Below are 20814 nucleotides of genomic sequence, written 5' to 3' on the forward strand. Positions count from 1 at the left end.
TCTTGGAATGGTAAACTACAACTGAAAAAAAATCTACCCTGGTCAGTAATGCTAAGTGCACCTGAACTTCATTCCACTTGCTTCACACACTGGGTCTAAAATTTGCTTGATTACAGATAAAGCATCTCTGGGCTGGAATATGCACCAACCTCAAAATTTCCCAAATACAAATTAGAGGCTCATATTTGAAAAAGAATTTCATAAACTCATGTTGATTAAAGAGTGTATTTTCCCAGGTTGACGTTAAGAGCAGCATTGGGACAGAGCACTGGTAAGTTTTTTCACCAAGCTTGAAATTGACACTGGCAATGATGCAGTAATTCAACAATGGGGAGAACATCAAGAAGCCAAAGAATCAGGAAACAGCTGAGTGAAGGCATTTGGCAGTCGAACGTTAAGTTCCGCAAAACCCTGAATCAGAGTTGAGAGTGTCAAGAAGACCACTGCAAAGGGAGAAATGGAAATATATTCTCAGGGATTGAGGAATACCTCCAGATGTGTCCCTTAATTCTCAGTGATACATGCCTGCTGTTGTAGATTGAACCTGTGTTCTATCTGTAGATTCATGAACATGTCTATTTATAGAGTATGAAGGCGCTTGGATCAATATTACTCCCTTAATCAACACAAGCTCACTCACATCAGGTATGCTGGATGTGCAATTTAATGGCAGATGGCCCAGTTGCTGCATCAGGAAAAAAACTGTGGGATTGTAATTGTATATCAGTTTGCATGGGAAGTTGCAAAGCAGTTTTAAATTAAACAAAATTTAATTTATATTTTAGTCACTGTAGAAGCCGATTCGAGCCATTTAAACCTGAGCCACTCAATTAGACCCAAAGTAACCTACAACCCCATACGTTTTTAGAAAATGGGAGAAAACAGGAGCACCCGGGGAATATCCATGCAGACACGGAGAATGTGCAAACTTGCAAACAAAGCTAGATTCAAGCCCATGTCGCTGGTGCTGTAATAGTGTTGTGCAAGCCACTACACTAAACTGTGTCGCCAGTTACAGTCAATTAAGTACTTTGTGAAGCAGAAAACATGCCGGAGGATCTCTTCACCCCTTGATCCTGTACAACCTACTGAGTTCCACCGGCATCTTGTTTTCTGCTTCAGATTCCAGCATCTACAGTTTCTCTGGTGTCTCCAAATAGTTTTTGAAGGACGGTCACCTTTAATGGCACAAAGCAGCTGATGTGTCAGCACCACCTAAGGTAATGAGATTTATCATTAGATGGCCTGCAGAGTTGGTTGAAGAACAAACCTCAAATGGCACAGTGGAATCTTTCATTCATTCCTTTGGACAGATGAGATCTTATTTTCATGTCACCTGAAAAAGACTTCTGGAACAAAGCTACTGATCCTCAGCAGAATACTGAAATGCAAGTCTGACGAATGGTGTTGCCCAAGGGTGCAATGCAAATCTTCATCAAGAATTGTGCTACTGATGTCTGATTGAGAGATTAAAAACTTCCAGCTCCAGTGAGCCTGCAGTTGCATTCCTCTGTAGAGATAGATTTACAGTGAACTTGTGATCCTTTCCATTGTTTGGTACTGATAACCTTGGATTAATTACACAGTTGCTAAATAGATGAATTGATCTGTCTTTAAAAGTCTCTCGGCTGCTTGTGAAATAACCAATGAAGTTTTGGGCCTTCCAAGGTGATTGGCAAAGGCAATTAACTCACTGATTCTCTGGGCAGACAGAACATTTCTGTGGCTGCCATTATGCTGTTCTAAAGTCATGAATTACTGGTTTCAAAGGAAGGAATGCAGGCTCCTGCTTTTATCCTCCCAAAATTAGGGGAAACATTTTTGGTCATTTGCAAGTTGAAGATCTCACTTCTTTGCTGCGGATATGACTGCATGGGTTTTTTTTTGTTCAAGACTAAATGGAGCTGCCTTTTTTGGGTCAAGTTTCTTTGCAGTTTCCAGGAAAGAGAAGCAAAATTTGAATGTACATGGCATCTTCTGGCTATGTATTTGGGGCTTAATTATTCATATATTTTAATTGGAAGAATAAAAGTATTTTGCATTTCTAATTACTCAGTTTACCTGTGGACATACATTTTGGATTTGCAAATGGGCGTGATCTACCCAGAAAGCTTCCTAAACATTCATTTATAAAGCTGTACAGTCGCCATTTCTTACCTTTTTTTAAAGACGCAAGCATCCAAAGGCTTTGATCCTTGACAAAACATTTTATTGAGTTAATAGTTTTGTTCAGAGGGACAAATCATCGGGCAATTCATTGATGCTTTGCATAAAGCCAAGATGAGCACACATTGCCCAGATGATTGGTGATTTGTTTTTTCTTTTGGCCAGTAAACCATTTTCGGGGAACCCACTGAACTAGTTGCTATGAGTAACTATGCTACAAAGTAACATTGGATGAGCTGTAGTCGTCAATTTTCAAAGAGCAAGGAAATATTTAATTGCTAAATGGGCTTTTGTTAGGTGCATTGGCGTGGAACAGGTTTTCTCAATGTAAGACAGCGCAGTCAGTTTTATTGGGGTCTCACTGAAGCTCTTAATCAAGACAAGTTATATTCTCCTGGAATTTCAGTAGGAAATATGGAAGAGAGTGATGTCACGAGTAAAATACCGACCTTGTTTGTATATTGACATTGAAATGATTTGTGTCTTTCCAGTATAACCAACTGCATTCAAGAAGTATGGGGGCAAGTTGTGGTCACTCCCAATGATCTTGAATCAGCCAAACAATCTTGCTTGGAAAGTATTGTTGATGCAAAGAGCATTGTTAGTGCAAGAGCAAATTCAACCTAGAGCTTGGTCAAATGCTGATATGGAGTGATACACAATGGGACTCCTTGAAAGGCAAGCTCTACGAATCTGAGTGATGTCCGATCTTAATTCTAGATTTGCCCGATACTTTTAGTGTTGGTCTGAAACAGAGACTGCTTTGAAACAATGCAAAACCAGTGGTCTCGATGCACCTTTTCTCTCTTGAATTCTTTTGGGCAAGCTGCTTTGTTTCGAGCATTGGTTTTCACATCACCAAACTTTAATTCATTCTTCACAAGGTTATGATCTTGTTTGGGATTTAATTGATTTGATTTCTTTTAAAATTTTGCTGTCAGATGGAACATGAAGATGAGCCGAAACTTAGGCAAGAGGTAGTGTACAGACCTCTGTGGATTGGCTTTTACTGTAGTTTGTGAAACATTTTCATATCTGTTTATCAAAAGCACATTCTCAATTGAGAAGATAAATGATTTTTATTTATTTTGAATGGAAATTCATTCATCAAACTGATTACAGATATAAATAACATGAAGTTGATCCAACTTGTTTATCCTTCAAGATTTATCACCTACAAAATCCAAGATATTTACTCCCCCTTTGGAAAAACTAATTAGCAACCTGAAACTGGAAATTAATGTTGCATGAGATATTAAAAGACTGATCTTGCTCCTTGTCAGAGAATCAGTGGGTGATAATTTTCTGAATCTTAATTTCTTCATTGTTGTCAGTACACTACTTGTACGCTAATATACATTTCATAAGTGGATGTGTGCCATAAAAATCCTGCTGAGGCTGCTTTCTAGAACATAACCAAGTCTTAACCGTTTACCAGATGTTGCTGAAGTTGCTTGATCAATAAGTGCATTACACTGCAATGTGGCACTCTGCGCTGTTTAGTTGCTTGCTGCTTGCACTATTGCTAGTCAGTTGATTTTGTGTGTGTTTGTTAACCTTCCATTGTGTGGATTGTATTTATCAACATTAGAAACATAACTTCCAACGAGATGTAATGCCAATTTCACGACATGTAGTAACTTGCTGTTATGATGTTGCCTTGTTTTTCGATATTAGGGCAAATGTAATTGTGGGGAATTGTGATTTTGTATGATGGACAGCTATTTGATGGTTGGGTTGGATCATATCATCTTTGATGTCATGGTAGCTATGATTACACTTGAGGATGAAGATTTTGCTTCCTGAAAACTTTTGGGTTTATTTTATGGATTCTGGGCTGCTGATCACAAAAATCACCTTAAACATTTCCTATCATATTCTGTTTGTTTTTTCGATATAACCTAATTTGTGATTTCCTGTTATAAGTCTACTAATATCTTGCCCAGAAAGTGAGCTGTTCTGGTTAGTCCAAACATACCTAGGCATGCACTCAGTGTAGATGCAAATAGTGTCTGAGATCTGGGCTTTCTTAAGTTAGAAGCAGACAGGCTGTAAAAGCAGCTCACATAATCACATGCTGTGGATTACATTGATTATAGATTGAACACATGCTGATGCACATGTTCTTCCAGCAATAGCATATTAAGTGTACTTAACAATAGCACTTATGGCCTCAGGAAGATTCAATATAGCAGAAATGTCTGTCAATGTTGCGACAGCTGAGATACATTCTTTTGTATTTGAGGTGAGCAGATGCTTAATGCTGAATTCAATTCAAGTTCACTTGATATTTCTCCCACTTCCTATGTGATACAGCAAATCTGAAATTATCTTCGTTCATCTTGAAGTTGTCTAACATAATTCCCAATTCTTTTTCAGAAAGCAAACCTTTTTTGGGGGGGGGGGGGGTGGGGGGGGGGATTGTTGTCCCCTGATTGCTTGACATCCATATTCCATAAAATCCTTTTGCGTACAATCTTCAACATTATGGCCCCAATCCTCCACTCTAGCTACAGTGACAAACTGACTTGTAGCATCTTGTCAGAGCATAAAATAGACCTCTCCAAGCCCAGATCAAAGGGCTACAGGTACACGGGGTCTCCGCTGTCCTTTACAAACTGCACACAATCCTAACTTTGAAATGTATCACTGTCTCTTTCTCATTGCTGGGTCCAAATTTTGACATTTTCTGCCCACAGCATTCACCAAGAAGGCTGTAACCATTCTAGTGGCAACAATTGGTTGTAAATAGTCAATTAACTCTTGCCAAGCCAACAATGCCCACGTTAGTAAATGAATAAACTGGTAATAATAAATTATCTTCTAATTGCAGTTATAATTAACATTATTGCTCTAACTGTTGTAGATTTTGCACAATTATATAAACATTAATAAGTTGAGCTTTGTCATTCAGTAAGTCATGCAGTTGACAGGAATTTGAATCTCTATAAAGTAATTCTGGGGAATGAAACCTTATTGAGGGATGATGTATTAAACTGAAACACACGTATTTAAGCAGAATTTTCTCATGAAATTATGAAAATGTACTGCAGAAAAAGAGTCCAGTCAGTTTCCTAGGCACAACAATGAGAGAACAGTGGGATTTCAGCAATCATTTTATTTATCTGAATTCCCATGCTTGTTTCACTAAAATGGTACAAAGGAATTGCAGACAAATACCTCAAGAAATGGACACATCATCTTCCCTCTCTTCATTATCAATACTTAACAATGTCTTAGTACAGCTAATGCAATTTCTTTCTCTTTCAATTCTACTAAAGTTCCTGGATAAATCAGAAGATGTGCTGTTGAAGCATCAGGCCAATATCAATGAACTCAAACGGACTTTGCAGGAGTCTACTAGTATTAAGATAAGTGACCGGGAAAAGAAATTAACAACTTCTCCAGCAAAACCCAAAGAGAAGGAGCAGGAGGAATCTGTGAAGCTCAAAGAGGTGGGTTTTGTTTCTAAGCTCTTAGAAGTGTACCAGATCTGCTCACTTGGTTTTCAATTATCTGTTAATTTGTTACTGTGTTGGTGGTGGCTATTTTCCTAGCTGTAGCAATGGTTTGAACAGTCTTAATTTTACTTAAAATAAGATCAGAATTCAGATTTTTGACTACCTTGGCAGAGCAGAATAAAAGAACAGCAAGTTTTTAAAAAGATGAGCTGTAATTAGGTTATTGGCTGATTTTATTCTCAGCAATTGTCTGCTGTTGTCTACCCATACCGAGGATCAGGGGTGGGCAACTTTTTTTTAAAAACTCACATTCCACCTTAAGTATTTCCCTATGCCATCAGTGTTCTGTGATTAGTAATGGATTGCTTAAGGTGGTATGTGAGTGGAAGAAAATGTTTGAAAACCACTGTTTTAATCGTCCCTAATTGACTCGTTATGTGCACAGTTTCATAACTCCAAAGGAAATGGGCCAATGACAATTTTTCTCAAGCAAAATATTTCAGTAACAATTGGGTCTAGAGCAGTGATTCTCATCCTTCCCTTCCCACTCACATACCACCTTAAACAATCCCTTACCAATCACAGAGCACTTATGGCAAAGAGAATACATAAGGTGGAATGTGAGTTTGGAAGAAAGGTTGCCCAACCCTGTTCTCGATAGAGAGGAGTTGACTAAATAAGGTGTGCAAAATTTTCCAAGTCCATTGTTTAAAACAAATATTGACAGAGTAACACTTCCTTTTCTTGTCTTGCCTCGGTAATATAACAGTTATTTTCCATGCCACTTAACTGCATACATTTCAACAGAGCTGATGATATTTTCATCACAGCACACCATTATAACATATTGGAACAGGGATAAAATGATAAAAATGATTGTGCCATCTACAGTTAACCCAGCACAACTGCAGCTTTTAATGAGGGGTTTGCTTGAATGTTGTGTGGCTTTCAAATTCCACATACTTATTAATTTAGCTAAGAACCATTGTACCAAATTAATTAATAGCACTACTTCTCTATGGAACATGGTTAATGTCAGAGGTTACTTCAAAACATTACTATTGTGCACTCGAAAATAACCTTTCCTGAATCATGTGTAGAGGCTAATTATGATCTCATGAAATTTTGTATTAACCGTAGTCTTAATTTGACATGATTTTGTCATGTAAATCTACAAGATTGACAGCAGGGAGCAATGGTAAATATTGCACTGCATATATAAATGTCATTTGATCATTGATTATAAACTTGTTATGATAACTTAGCATTCTAATATCAAGGTATTGATTCCATAAAAGATTGATATTGGCAGAATGTACATCATGCAGATTCCAATCACTTCTGTGTCTGCAGGTTCCCATGAGGATCTAATGAAACAATTTTTTTTGTGAGAATTTAATCTATGTTACTTTTCAAAACAAGTTTTTAAGTTTGAAAACAAAAGCTTAAAATATCCATGCTCCTTGGCTTTTAGAAAATATGACTTTAAATAGACTGCTCATAGCGTACGTAACTTTGTTAAATTCACTGGAATGGGAGGAATTAACATTTGTGGTTTAGTTTATATTCATAGTGAGCGGAAGGACAACTCTTGCCATGAGCTATGTTTTCTTAACTAAATATAAGTATGATATGTACCTTTGTAGGATAAAGCATACGAAATATAATACATTTAAAAAAGTCGAGTATGCGCAAAATGTAATAGTCACTAATTTATTGTTTGATTCTACTGAATTTTAGAGTAAATATTTTGTATCCTGATTTATAATCTGGGATAATGATTGAAAAATTCTGCACAGGACATTTGTAATGTTCAAATGGTCAATGTGTATGATTTGCTACTCCTGGTATTATTATTCTTCAGTGTCTTTACACAGTCCTTGTGTTGCAAGGGCCTTTTGTATGCAGTGCAGCTTGCTAATAGTTTTATATTTTAATTGATAAAAATTCAATGACGTTGATGGTTAAAGACAAGGAAAAAAAAGCACAAACAAAATGTATTTTGGATATTTGTTCATAATGCCTCACATTTCAAAATTATGATTTTATTACTAGTGATTCAAACGTGATGGATGAAAGATGCTGGGTGCCACGGTTAGCGCAACACTGTTGTGCTAACCCAGCAACCGGTGTTTGAATCCGGCGCTGACTGTAAGGAGTTTGCACGTTCTCCCCAGGTCTGTGTGTTTTCTCCCCCGTTCAAAACGTAGTGTGGGGGGGGGGGGGTTATAGGATAATTGGGTGTCAATGGGGCAGCACAAGTTTATGGGCTGAAATGCCCTGTTAACATGCTGTATATCTAAATTTAAAGGGCAGAGTCAAACTTTGCACAATGTAATTTTGTTAATGTTAGTTTTTGTTTTCAGAAACGGCTCTTGGATACAAGTAGTAGTATGAAAATGTGTAAATTTTAATTTAGGTAGATTTTAGGATGAATGTAACTCACTTCTCACCAGTTCTGCCATCTACCAACATTGCCGATTTAACCCACTTGGACTGTATGCTGCTCCAGCCCTGAGTCGCATATTTTCACCTCTGAGTCATTCGTTGTCAATACTAACAAATCCTGCAGTGTTAGTTTTTATGCAGCTCTATTTCCTATGCTTCACTACTCCTCTATCAGTTTATCTTCAAAGCACACAGTTTGAGATGATGCACTGAAAGCCTTGCTCAACTAAAAATCTGTCAGGGGAAAAAGGGATTTCCATATCATTAAAATGTTGCTATAATCTGTCTTCACATCTTTTCTAAATTAACTTCTGAAGTTGAGTTTATAGATGTGAAATATTCTTTAGACATGCTATGCTTCAATCAATAAATGCAGCCCATGGTAGTTCAGTATTTAATTAAAATATGTTGAAGTTTAATTAATGTGGAAATTTTTTTAAAAAGGAACTCAATCTCGTAATCACTAGTATTAAATTGTATGGGAGTTCTGAGGGTCAAGGTGCCTCATAAGTTATTTTCTTTATTCAGTTATACTTCTTTACTGTTCATTTCATGCTGGCACTGTGCTTAAAAGCAAACTTGCTCAGATGTGGCAGGGTTGTACTGGCATTTCCAGCTGGAACTACCTCAATTTCTCAGCATTGTACTGGCACGTGTTCCCTTGTGTAAATGGCCTTCTCAAACTTGCTGGCTGAGGCCTGCCAGTGATTTCCCAGCTGTTCCCTATAGAATCCAGCTATGTTGCAGGAGCTCACTGGACAATCTCAGTATTTGTGCTGGGGACCCTGCACTGGATCCCCAAGCCCATTTGCCTGAATCAAAATTTTACCAGTGCAAGGCAGAAAGGTGAAGAGAAGGTCATTTTAGAAAATTATTTGTGTTTAATCCATGTTTTTAAATCTGAATTTCTTTAATATTTTAGTCTTTAAAAAATTGTTTATTTAGTTGCTTCTCAAGATGAGGAACACTCAAAACTGTCAGTAAACCCCAAGAGATTTGACAGTCGGCAAAGCTAGCACGAAATTTTCAAAGGAGTTTTGCAGGCAGGCCTTTTCAAACCCACCTGGATAATGCTTTCTGGCACCTGACGGCCTTTCTGCTTTGGCCCATGGTGAACTTGGGCAGCAAATATTTCAGTGTGCAACATTAATATAAAATAAAAGCCCCGGTATCTCCAGGGATTGATAAATGCTGGATAAGCGAGTTTTCTAGTTGCTTGAGACTCGTTCTTACAAGCCTGAACTAATGCGTGTATTTGAGAATAAACAGTTCAAATGACAAAAATACTATTCTGTACTTGCACTGAAAAAAACTTCACTTGCCTGAATATATAAATTTTAAAGCATTTTACTTTATTTTCAGTCACATTCTTTGAAAACATTTAACCGTCACTGCATCTGCAGATTTTTCCCCTCCATGGAGCCACCCAAAAGATGAGCAATAACAATTATAGATTACCCCCCACTTCCCCCCCCCCACCCCAAGTTTACAGATAAAGCCTTACTTACATAATAATATACTAATACTAAGCAGGAATAGGAGACACTCAAAAGCGACGCCATTGCTGTTTCACGCAACTTTATTCAAACGGCTGCTACAAGCAAAGGATGAACAAGGCACTCCACTGGCTGAATACTTGCTCCCATCTTCACCAAAGGTTTATGCTTTACTTCAAAGACCATTTATTTTAATAATTGTAGACTTTTATTTATTTTTATTTATCTTAAATTTCCATTTATTTTCCTCTTCTTTTTTTGCCAGTTGCTTGAATTCTGGATAACAGGGGTTTTACTATCTTACAATGTGGGTGCTGGTTCTCACACATTCAAGGGAAGATTTTGACAGGATCAAAGTGTAGACAGTAGATGGCTGCTCTGAACGTAGTGTCATTCGGAAATGTTAAGGAAGCTGATTGCATGTTTCCTGTGTTGCATCTTCTGCCGTGCTGTGCAGATCTTTGGTACATGTGGAAACTTCTCTGCCTTTGAAGAAATCTAAGGTTTAGTGCGGGGTTGAGTTGGAACATTCAGTGAAGTTATTTTCAGGAACCTACTTATCTGACTGCTGTAGTACTGGTTGAAGAACATGGGGGTTCTTCTCCAACTATTAAGCAAAATCACCGTAAATCACTTAAATGGACTGGTACACAACTCAACATGACAACTCTCTCATCAAAACAATATTTATTCATTGACAAAAATTATGAAAATAACTGAAAAGAAGAAGGTATTATGCTCACAAGTTGTGTATCTTATAAATGCTAGAATTCTTGTATATTATGCTTTTTTAACTACTGGTAAGTGGAGAATGGTATTATGCAAACATGAATTGCAACTTCTCATATTTTGATGGAAAATCTAATACATCTAATAAATCTAATTCATCTGGACCTGAAAATGCAAGTTGCAAGCAAGAAGCTAGCACATCTATTCTGTGTTTTATGCAATTATGTTCTGGGATGTCAGCTAATTAACCTTTCTATCAGTGTGCGAAGACTGAAGAGGAGGTCAAGGAAGAGCCTACTTCTCAAGTGGGTGACATTGCCTTATCTCTGGAAGCTTTAGCAAAGTCTTGCAGCTTGCCCTGAGGTTGACCTTTTCAGTTCTATATTTAACAATAATGAATTGAGTTTCATCAAAATTATATTTTTTTTAATGATTATTTTTCAGTGTAGAACTGATGTCAGGAACGGGATAGGTGATTTTTTTTGCTTTAATAGTTTGCTAATATTTTTAAAGGATTAACATTTATTGACTAGTGCGAAACAGCTAAGACTAAAGTTTTTAATGTAAACAAGTCTAAGAAATGTTAATGATTGTGAAATTTGCGTATTTATCTATTTATATCATTCACTTCAGCATTGATTATTTGTTTTGAGGTTCTCAAAGTTAAATCATTTTACCTTCTCCTTGGACTTTATAGAGTTACTGAAATGTTTGAGAAATTTAGCTTCATCCAATTACACTGGACAATTTTTTTTCCCAAAAGCTTTGCTTCCTGAAAAGAAATTGGGGTTTATGATGGACAACTTTAAGCTGAACACAAAGATAATTTGTTATTTGCTGTATCATGTAGGAAGATGGAGAAACGTTAAATTCGCTTTTGTTGAATTTAGCATGTTTCATTGCATTAAGATATTGACACATTGAGTTAGTTCAATTAACCTAAAAATGTTTTGCCACTGATTTTCGTTTGACACAAGGCATCAGATGCCGAGTACAGTGTCCAACAATAGTCAGCCAACGTTGATGGATTCCAGTTGCCCTGATGCCGCTTTTACATGGTCGCAGTGTCCTGGTGAAACCTTTCACCGTGTTCATCTGCATCAAAATCATCAAGGAAGAAATCCAAGTGTGAATACAGAAAATGAATTTTTCATGACATGGTTTTGCATGTTTGAAGTAGACTTGTAATCTGAGAGGAGATCACAAAAATAGGTTGTATATATATTTTTTAAAAATGTGACAGGAAAATTTTAAGGCAATTTTTTTTTTAACGATCAGCAGCCCAAAGTCTATAAAATACACCCGAAAATGTTCAGGAAGAAAAATCTTGGTTGTCCAGTGTTATGGCTATTCATTCTTCAATATAAAGCAAATTGAAATCAATGAAATGCATGTCTTTTGCTATATTCATGGAATACTGTGATGTTGACAAGTTTCTGTATTTGAAATGTAGGACTCTGATGAATGGGTTGTAATAGAAAAACAAGCTTCTAGGCTAGAAGAACTAGTTATAGTTGATGTGAAAAGTGGCAAAACTGAATCCAAAGAAGAAGAAGCAGTTGAGGCTATGTCACTTGTTTGTGAAAAAAAACAAATTAATTTTGAACTATCATCTCCTGAAATGGAGCTTATAAGCGAAACAATCCACAAGGATGAGCCTCGTGAAAACAAATCTCTGGCAACTGAGGAGATCAGTGTTCTGTCTGCTGAACGAAAGGAAAACCCTTCTGAATCTATTAGCTTCATAGACAAGACACGGATGATAACTACGGCATTGTATTGCACTGAGTTACTGAAGTTAGATGAACAAAGAAAAAGCGAAGTGCTCAAACACAAAGTTCAAGCTGAAGAAGTATTTGAGAAAGCTTTGGATGAAGAGTGCTTAATTTCTGAACCAAAGCATCCAGATGGTCCACTGGTTTGCAGGTCAGGATCATTTGAACAAACTTTGGTGCATAATGGAAGAAAATCTGAAGAGTCGACACTGCCATTGCAAATGATCAACAGGGAGAAATTCGAGTCAAGTTCCCCCAAAAAGGAGGAAACCCGATCTGAGCAGAAAGGCCAAAACTTTCAACAGAAAAGTCCAGAAGAAGCGATGGCAGATTTACAAACTCTTTCTCAAGAGAAAGAAGACAAAATGGAGCTAACTTTCCAGGTAGATGACCTCAAGTGTCCATCAATTTTCTGGGTAGCTGACAAAGACGAATTGCATTCCAACAGGGAGAAAGGGCCAGACAAAAAGGAAACCAGCCAAGAAGACTCCACATCTATTCATGAAGAAAAGTATGACTCTCAAGTCACTTATTCAGTGGCTGTGAAGGAATCAGAAATGAAAGATAAATTAGAGAGCAAAGCTGCTTCCCTGTTGGATATTGTTGATGCACATAAGACCAAAGAGGCGAGCACCTTTCGAGACATTTCTGAAGAATCTCAGCCCAGTTCAATGCGATCAGAGTCAAGGACCTCTTCAGAAAGTGAGTCTGAAACGTATGAGTTTAAATCTCAGGATGAGAAAATATTATCCTTGAAATTAGACAGAAAAGACCCAAAGCCATGTTCGCCAGATGATGAAGGAAAAAAGATACCACCATTCACATTGGAAGATGAAGGAAAAAAGATACAGACAACTACTCTGGAAGATGAAGGGAAGAAGACCCGGCCACATACCCCGGAGGATGAAGGGAAAGGGACACGGCCACATACCCCAGAGGATGAAGGGAAGGAGACAAGGCCACGTACCCCGGAGGATGAAGGGAAGGGGACACGGCCACGCACCCCGGAGGATGAAGGGAAGGGGTCACGGCCACGCGCCCCAGAGGAGGAAGGGAAGGGCACACGGCCACGCACCCCAGAGGAGGAAGGGAAGGGCACACGGCCACGCACCCCGGAGCAGGAAGGGAAGGGGACTCGACCACGCACCCCAGAGGAGGAAGGGAAGGGGACACGGCCACGCGCCCTGGAGGAGGAAGGGAAGGGCACACGGCCACGCGCCCCAGAGGAGGAAGGGAAGGGCACACGGCCACGCACCCCAGAGGAGGAAGGAAAGGGCACACAGCCAAGCACCCCGGAGGAGAAAGGGAAGGGCACACGGCTACACACCCCGGAGGAGGAAGGGAAGGGCACACAGCCATGTACCCCAGAGGAGGAAGGGAAGGGCACACGGCCACGCGCCCTGGAGGAGGAAGGGAAGGGCACACGGCCACGCACCCCAGAGGAGGAAGGAAAGGGCACACAGCCAAGCACCCCGGAGGAGAAAGGGAAGGGCACACGGCTACACACCCCGGAGGAGGAAGGGAAGGGCACACAGCCATGTACCCCAGAGGAGGAAGGGAAGGGCACACGGCCACGCGCCCTGGAGGAGGAAGGGAAGGGCACACGGCCACGCGCCCCAGAGGAGGAAGGGAAGGGCACACGGCCACGCACCCCAGAGGAGGAAGGAAAGGGCACACAGCCAAGCACCCCGGAGGAGAAAGGGAAGGGCACACGGCCACGCACCCCGGAGGAGGAAGGGAAGGGCACACGGCCACGCACCCCGGAGGAGGAAGGGAAGGGCACACGGCCACGCACCCCGGAGGGTGATGGAATGGAGACACTGTCACTTGCACTGAATGGTGATGGAAAAGAGACAAGATTCCATTCACAGGGAGATAATGGGGAAGAATTTAATGATAAAACACACAAGCTGTTTTGCCAGAGTGAAACCAATGATTTTGTTCAAATTGTATCTCAATCAGATGATGGGGTTGAATCTCAAGATTGTTTCCAAAGAACAGCAAGTGATGATTCTTCCGCTCATGTATCATCAGTCTTGGACTGCTTAAAATCCAAGAGCCTGGGCAAATATGATGGCTCGGCATCCGACAAACTGTTATCAGACACAAGCCAAGATCGGTTTCTTGTGAGCAGCAAAACAGATTCCAGATCAGAATCTCAAACCGAATATACCGATGGAAAATCGTCTGAGCTGGGCTCATCTGTCCTTGAGTTGTCAAACAAGGAAGTGATTCTTCGAGCTGAATTTTCCCATGTTGAAAGACTGCAGCCATCAACAATAGCTCTGCTTCCATCAAAATCAAGAGAGGAAGAGCCCAAACCTATAAATGTTAATGAACTGGAATACATAAGGATCACAGAGCTGCCAAAAGCTGATCCTCTGAAGCCACCACTCAAACCAGGAAAGGAAAGCTCGCCGCATAAGTGCGGTAGAGAATTTCCTCATCCGTCAGAACAGGTGACAGAAATTTACACCTCAGCCAAGCTTAAAGAGAGTTATCCAGATATGTGTGACATGGGGTCAGCCACGCTGAAGGATAAAATCTCATACTTTGAATTGAAATTGGGAGAAAATATTTACTCAAAAAAGCCAGTCAAAGTGTTGGAACGTGCTCCACAGATATCTGAAATGGGATCCCCGGATTCTGGCTGTGAAGTGGAATTGACAGAACCAGTGGTAAACAATGAATTATCACAAGGAAACATTGTTCCAGCATGTTTTGTTAAGTAGCATCCTACATCATACAACTTTACATAGCTTGAAATTTTGGAATTGCTATTTTATGTTTTAGTTCCTGTGTATTGCTAAATGCGGAGCATTGTATTCAATCCATTAATTTGCTTTCCTTTTTTATTTAGACCATTCAGAGTTTTGCAACTGCAAATGTCAATCAATCTACCATATTGACCTTTGGCAGCAATGAGAGTAGTCGAAGCTGAAATGTCTCCAAAAAGCAAAGTCTTGATGCTTTTCTCATATTGCTAGAAAGTTGCATTTTGATAATGCTCTGAAAAAAAAATAGGCTGTGACTTTCCCCTTGCTTAGTTTATTTTTTCTCTTCACTGTTCTGCACTTTCTTTTTCAAGCCTACTAATGCCTGTCAAAACAATTATTAGTGGCTGATTTCCTGCTATTTGCTGTGGCGCTAGCTCTCAAACGGTTTGCCGCTGTGTCGTTTAACAATGAAGACTTTTTTTCTGAATTTTCCATTTCAGCTTTTCATTAAAGCTTTCTGTCTGTTTAGAATAAACAAGCTGTTCATGAAAGCACCTCAGAAGACCAAGAAATTAAACCTTTAAGAGAAGCTTCAAAGTCGCCAGGGAAAACTCCAATCAAAGGGGAAGCCTCAGAAGATTCTGTGACTCCAGAAACTATACCACAGGTGTTTAACTCTTCCATGATTTGAGAGTTAATTTACAAACATTTTGTTTACCATTTTATTACTGGTATTGAAAGCTTTTTTTATTTAAAAATTGCCTGTTTAATTTCGTCATTGTTTCTGGATTGCTCTCTTGCAATCATATGTGTTCTCCTGATCACAAATGTTCCCTGTTTTTGCCAGCATTTCACCTCCATTTTGAAAAGCAAGAATCCTATTACTTTATGAATATCTTTTTAATTTTACAGGAGCTGTTCTCTTCACATGAAATAAGTGATGAAGAATTTGCCAAATCCAAGTTTGCTGATTTTAATTAACACCCAACTTAGACCCTGATTAATGTTTCTTCATTCTACCATATCTCACATCAGTCATTTGTCCTCAATTATGTTTTGATATTTTCTTTGTCCATTTTTCAGATTACTCCAGTTAAATTCTATTTTACCTGTATTGGTGTCTGATATTTTTCACAATCTGATCAATGTTGCTTTTTGATCCTTGTTACCTTGACCTTCATCATTCTTTGTTGCTCAGAGCACTGAAGCAAAGCAGGATTTGCAAAGGAGGTCTTTGCTGGCCAAAGAGGAATCTGAAGAAGGTATGGAACAGATGCAAGAGCTCGTCGCCCAGACTGTGGTCGTTGAACACAAACATTTCAGTGTTGAAACAAACGCCTCAGGACCTGCTGAAATTGGGAAAGAATTGCCAGCATCTGAAGCAATTGATGAGGTATTCGAAGGGAAGAAATTATCAACGGAAATTAAGGTGATCAAGCAAGAAGGAAATGGCAATGCTGTGTCTGAAGCCAGTATTCCAAGTTCCGCAAGTACTGAAAAGCAGTCCACTCAAGAGGATGGGGTCGATCAACACAAAAGCAATGGCCAAAAAGCTGAAGATATCCAAGAGAAACCTCAACATGAGGTAACCCTTAAGGAAACATAGTGCATTCCCCACCTTCTGTATTTCATCTCTTCCTGTGTGTAAAGCTATAACCATCTTGTTTAATTGCTTAATTTCTCACAATTAACCACAATAGACTAGACTCACCAAAGCATGTTAATTTCTCAACCAAATATCAATAGTGGTAAACACAAGTAACTAATGACAGAGCAAGTTAGTTAAAACATCTGTAATGGAAAAGGACAGGTAAACCTGTTGGGGGCCTACCCAGCACATTAACAAGAAATGTTGTTGGCCTCTTTATTACAGATGTTGACTGACCTGTCTGCTATGAACAGTTTCTGTGTTTTATCTCACTTTATTGTTTAAATTTTATTCCTGAAATTTAATGCTTTAATCTAATGAAGGACCTTCAGCAAATGCATAAAATGGCATGTTTCTTGTAGATGAATGCAATATTACTCTGTATAATCTGTACCACTGCATGTTCTGCTGAACTGAAATGCTTGTATTAAAGGAGCTAAATGATCATTTGTTCCTGCCAATTCTTCAACATTTGCACATCCAGAAATACTGAACAAAGGCAACATTTTTCTACTGACTCTGGTATTTCTTAAAGGCAATGTTTGAGTCAAAAGTGCTTATTTTTAGTATTTTCACACATTTGGCTTTATGTTACCATGTGTGCTTTTTATTTTTATCTGTGCCTATGTTTTGCCTACTTGTCCTTCGTAGCTCTACCAATGTGGGATCCTAAATTTGCCCGCATGATAGAAACATTGGGTGACCAATGAAAGTTGTTGTTTTTTTTAAGATCTATTAAGAGTTGTAATTCATTGCCTACCACTGTCTTTTGCGTTGCCAGTGCCAGATATTTCCGATGTATGAACATAATTGTTGTCTTAAGTCTTCCATGTTTGTTCGGTAACATTGTTCATTTTCGCTTTAGGGGTCTTCTGCAGGTTCAAACATTGTCTTGACCATGAAATTTTACCAAGGGATACAAAATGCAGTGGTTGTTGCTCATCTTCATGTTCTTTGGAAAGCAGCAAGCAGAACAGATGGGTTCATGTTAAAGGGCCAGAGAGGAATTGCATATTTGGCCATTTTGATCAGCAGCTGGAGTGGGATTTAAAAGTACAATCAGGGAAACTAATTTTATATGCAGATGTTAAAATTGAGATTTCTTTTGATGTAAAAGCTAGTGAATGATATGATGACTTGGTTTCATGCCTGACCAAAGTACAGTAAAATCAAAATGTTTCCCATTTTCTGACTTGTAAATTAAATCTTTTTTAAAAAAAAGGCAATGAAAAATTGTGTGCTTTATTTTTCAGGATATTATGAAAACAAAAACTGGGCTGCCAAGTGAGGCATCTGCTGTAACAATGGAAACCTCCACCAAAGAAATAGTTTCACCATCAGAAATCCAATCACCTACCAAAACCACACAGGTATTCAAGGATTTTCTTTCTGTTGCTCCTTGGAGTTGGACAGCCTGAAGTTGGAAGAGATGTATGGGTAGGAAGCTTTCCACCCCCCCGCCCCCGGCCTATATTTTTCCCCAAAATCTGGTATTTTCCATGTAAACGTTGGCCCTGGCCGCCCACCCTGTTACCTCAACCGTGGATGTAGCACCTAGTCCCAGCCACCCACCTGTCCATAAGAGCTCCCAACGCCTTGAACATGGGCATCCCACCCACCCATCAGAGCTCCCGACTCCTCAAACGACGCAGGGACTTGCTGTGGTCAAAAATAATATCCATGTAATAGTCGACACCACAAATTTTACATTTTAAAAATGGTATTAAAAACTTGAATTTTGCACGTACTGACAGTAAATCTTTTGTTAAATATTTACTCCAAATGCAACCAGCAAGAAATTGATGAGCCCTATTTCTGTGGTATTGAGACTGCCATGCAGGAGTGTGAAAATATGGAGGAACGTGGTTCTGTCTATTTTGTCTGGCCACCTCGTTCCCAAGTATTGAGTAGCCCTTGCCAAGATGAGATGTTGAGAACAATTATTGCTGCGCTGCATGTATATGACAAGTACTGTTACTATGGGTTGTGTTGATACTTTACAGCTCCAGTGACTAGGTTCAATCCTAGTTCCTTTCTGTCAGGAGGGGAGCTCTGCTTTAAGCCCACATCTTTGAAATGCAGCGTTTTTCTAACCATTGATATACAAGGCTGGGAGAAGATCGATGTGCAATGCAAAGCCTTGAGCAATTCATTCCAGAAACCTGTGTATGATGCTTATTTTTTGTTGTCCGATAATGACAAAAATCATAGGATTTCCTCAGAAACTCCATTTCCCACTGACAGAGTGGTAAACATAAGCTGAGACCTTGAACACTATTTGCTGTCTGGCTTACTCTCGGCAAACATCAGCCATGCTAAGGTGACTCCTGCTGAATTCCTGATGCTCATTGATCAGCTCAGTATGTGCTTAGTGGCTTTTGTGCATTGTATATGCATTAAAAAAGTGCAAATGGCAATAATTTCAGGCCATTATTGAGGTCATTTTCTCTATTGTTATTAATAGTCCCTGGCTGCAATGAATAACTATTGGGATTTAATTGGCTGTGAAATCCTTTTGGGATGTCCGAAAGAATGAAAAGGAGTACAAAGATTAGAAAAGCGGCATTCATATCAAGATTTTATTTTTTTAAAGTTTTTTAATTTATTCACAGCATAGTAGAAGCAGATTTCAGCCATTTAAACCGTGGTGTCCAATTACTCCCAAATTAATCTACAACACCGTATGTTTTGGAGGGTGGGAGGAAACTGGAGTACCCAGGGAAAACGTACGCCAACACTGGGAGAATGTACAAAATCCTTACAGACAGTGCCAGATTTTAACCCACTGGAACAGTGTTTAACCGGACCACCCAATTGCTATCCAACCACTCACTCATTCAAAGTAAATCTGGGAAATATCCAAGTGCAAGCACAAACTTGAATACTAAGATCGAAAGTTTCTTAATTACTTTTGCTGCAGGTAATACACTTTTTTTCTGGGCCTGCTTTTATATTTGAAATATTTTAGCATTTTCCACTAGCATGTTGACACATTATTGTCGTTCATGATTTCAGTCAGGTGTGTTCAACAAACATAATCACCAAAGATCATAGACTTGGTTCTAGGAAAAGCACTGCACACTGACACGGCTCACTGAGCTGCGAGCTCATAGTGCTAGAGATCCTGGTTCAATCTTGATGGCTGGTGCTGTCGATGTGGAGTTTTCAAGTTCTCCCTGTGACTGTGAGCATTTTCTCCAAGTACTCTGGTTTCCTTCCACATCCCAAAGATGTGTGAGTTGTTAAGTTGATTAGCCAGTGTAAGTTGCCCCGAATGTGTGGGTGATTAGTAGAATCGAGGGGGAGTTGGTGAAAAAGGGAGAAGAATTTAATGTTAGGGTTAATTTGAAACTGGTGTAATGCAAGCAGAGTGAGATGAAGGGCCTGTTTCCATGCTGTATCTCTTTATGATGTTAGGACCATTAAATGGAGTGCATTCATTCTATGGTTTTACAAAGCTACACATTTTAATGGCGTGTTTAATATGAGTTGACTTTTTCCTGGTGTAGATCACCAACAGTCCGGATCTGGGGAATGAAAATGCAACAAGCTCTCAAAATATTGGATCAGAAATTCTACCTGCATCAGCTGTTGGTTTGCTGACTATTTACACAAGCCACTTTCAAGATTTTTCTTTGAACTGAAAGTCCTTTTGAACCCTGAATTCTAACTTGTCTATCTTCCAACTTTTTCAGGTTGACAGTAACAGTGAAGCTGCATCCATAACAAGCTCTCAGTCTGTGACATCAGAAACTATATCCACATCAACCACGACTCATATCACCAAGGTAATACTCTTCACTGATGACTTCCATTGGGCATGAAACAAGGGCTACAGAAATGAAATTATTTGTTGTTACAATTCCACACACTTGGTGGCTGAAAAATGCTTTGACTGAAATTCTTGAACTAAAAGAAAGGATAGGATGAGTGTGCCTTTTTAAACTCACTTTATCAGATGAGATGTTTGGCATTCTTTGTGATTATATTCCTACCATCTCTTGTAGCCGAGTGTTTGAGATATTAAAAGACAAGCAGGGTCACCGCGATGGCAATATTAACAGTTCAAAATAGAATTCGCATTTAGAATTTGATCATAATATTTGACGTATGCCCACCTCAGAAGAGTCAAATCACTTGAATGCTTATCAAAAATGCTCCGCAAGCTCAAAGAAACCTGACAGCTCAAAAGCACCTATTAATCGAGATTTATCACTGACTGCAAAGTCTTTGTGATAATGTGGATTCAAACATTTACCAGTGTTTAGTAGATCACATTGTGTGGTTCAGGCTATTATCGATGTTGTTGCATTCAACTTTAAAAAAAACACAAAACAGAGCTTGTGACTGGAGCTGCACAAATAACGAGAAGAG

The 20814-nt window shown here is 39.1% G+C and overlaps 1 protein-coding gene across 9 annotated transcripts in view; it reads left to right on the forward strand.

Moving 5' to 3' along the window:
• Positions 1-20814, forward strand: part of LOC138735736 (band 4.1-like protein 1) — a 251623-nt gene that overhangs the window by 221362 nt on the left and 9447 nt on the right. For 7 of the 9 annotated variants that reach the window (XM_069884045.1, XM_069884040.1, XM_069884038.1 and 4 more), the window contains 6 exons: positions 5448-5621; positions 15322-15459; positions 15991-16377; positions 17694-17810; positions 19950-20030; positions 20136-20228. In XM_069884045.1, coding sequence (XP_069740146.1) covers positions 5448-5621; positions 15322-15459; positions 15991-16377; positions 17694-17810; positions 19950-20030; positions 20136-20228 — 990 coding nt within the window. The remainder of the gene's footprint in view (positions 1-5447; positions 5622-15321; positions 15460-15990; positions 16378-17693; positions 17811-19949; positions 20031-20135; positions 20229-20814) is intronic. The other 2 variants (XM_069884044.1, XM_069884047.1) reach the window with 2 other exon arrangements.

Source organism: Narcine bancroftii, chromosome 6, assembly GCF_036971445.1.
Source record: "Narcine bancroftii isolate sNarBan1 chromosome 6, sNarBan1.hap1, whole genome shotgun sequence".
NCBI lineage: Eukaryota > Metazoa > Chordata > Chondrichthyes > Torpediniformes > Narcinidae > Narcine > Narcine bancroftii.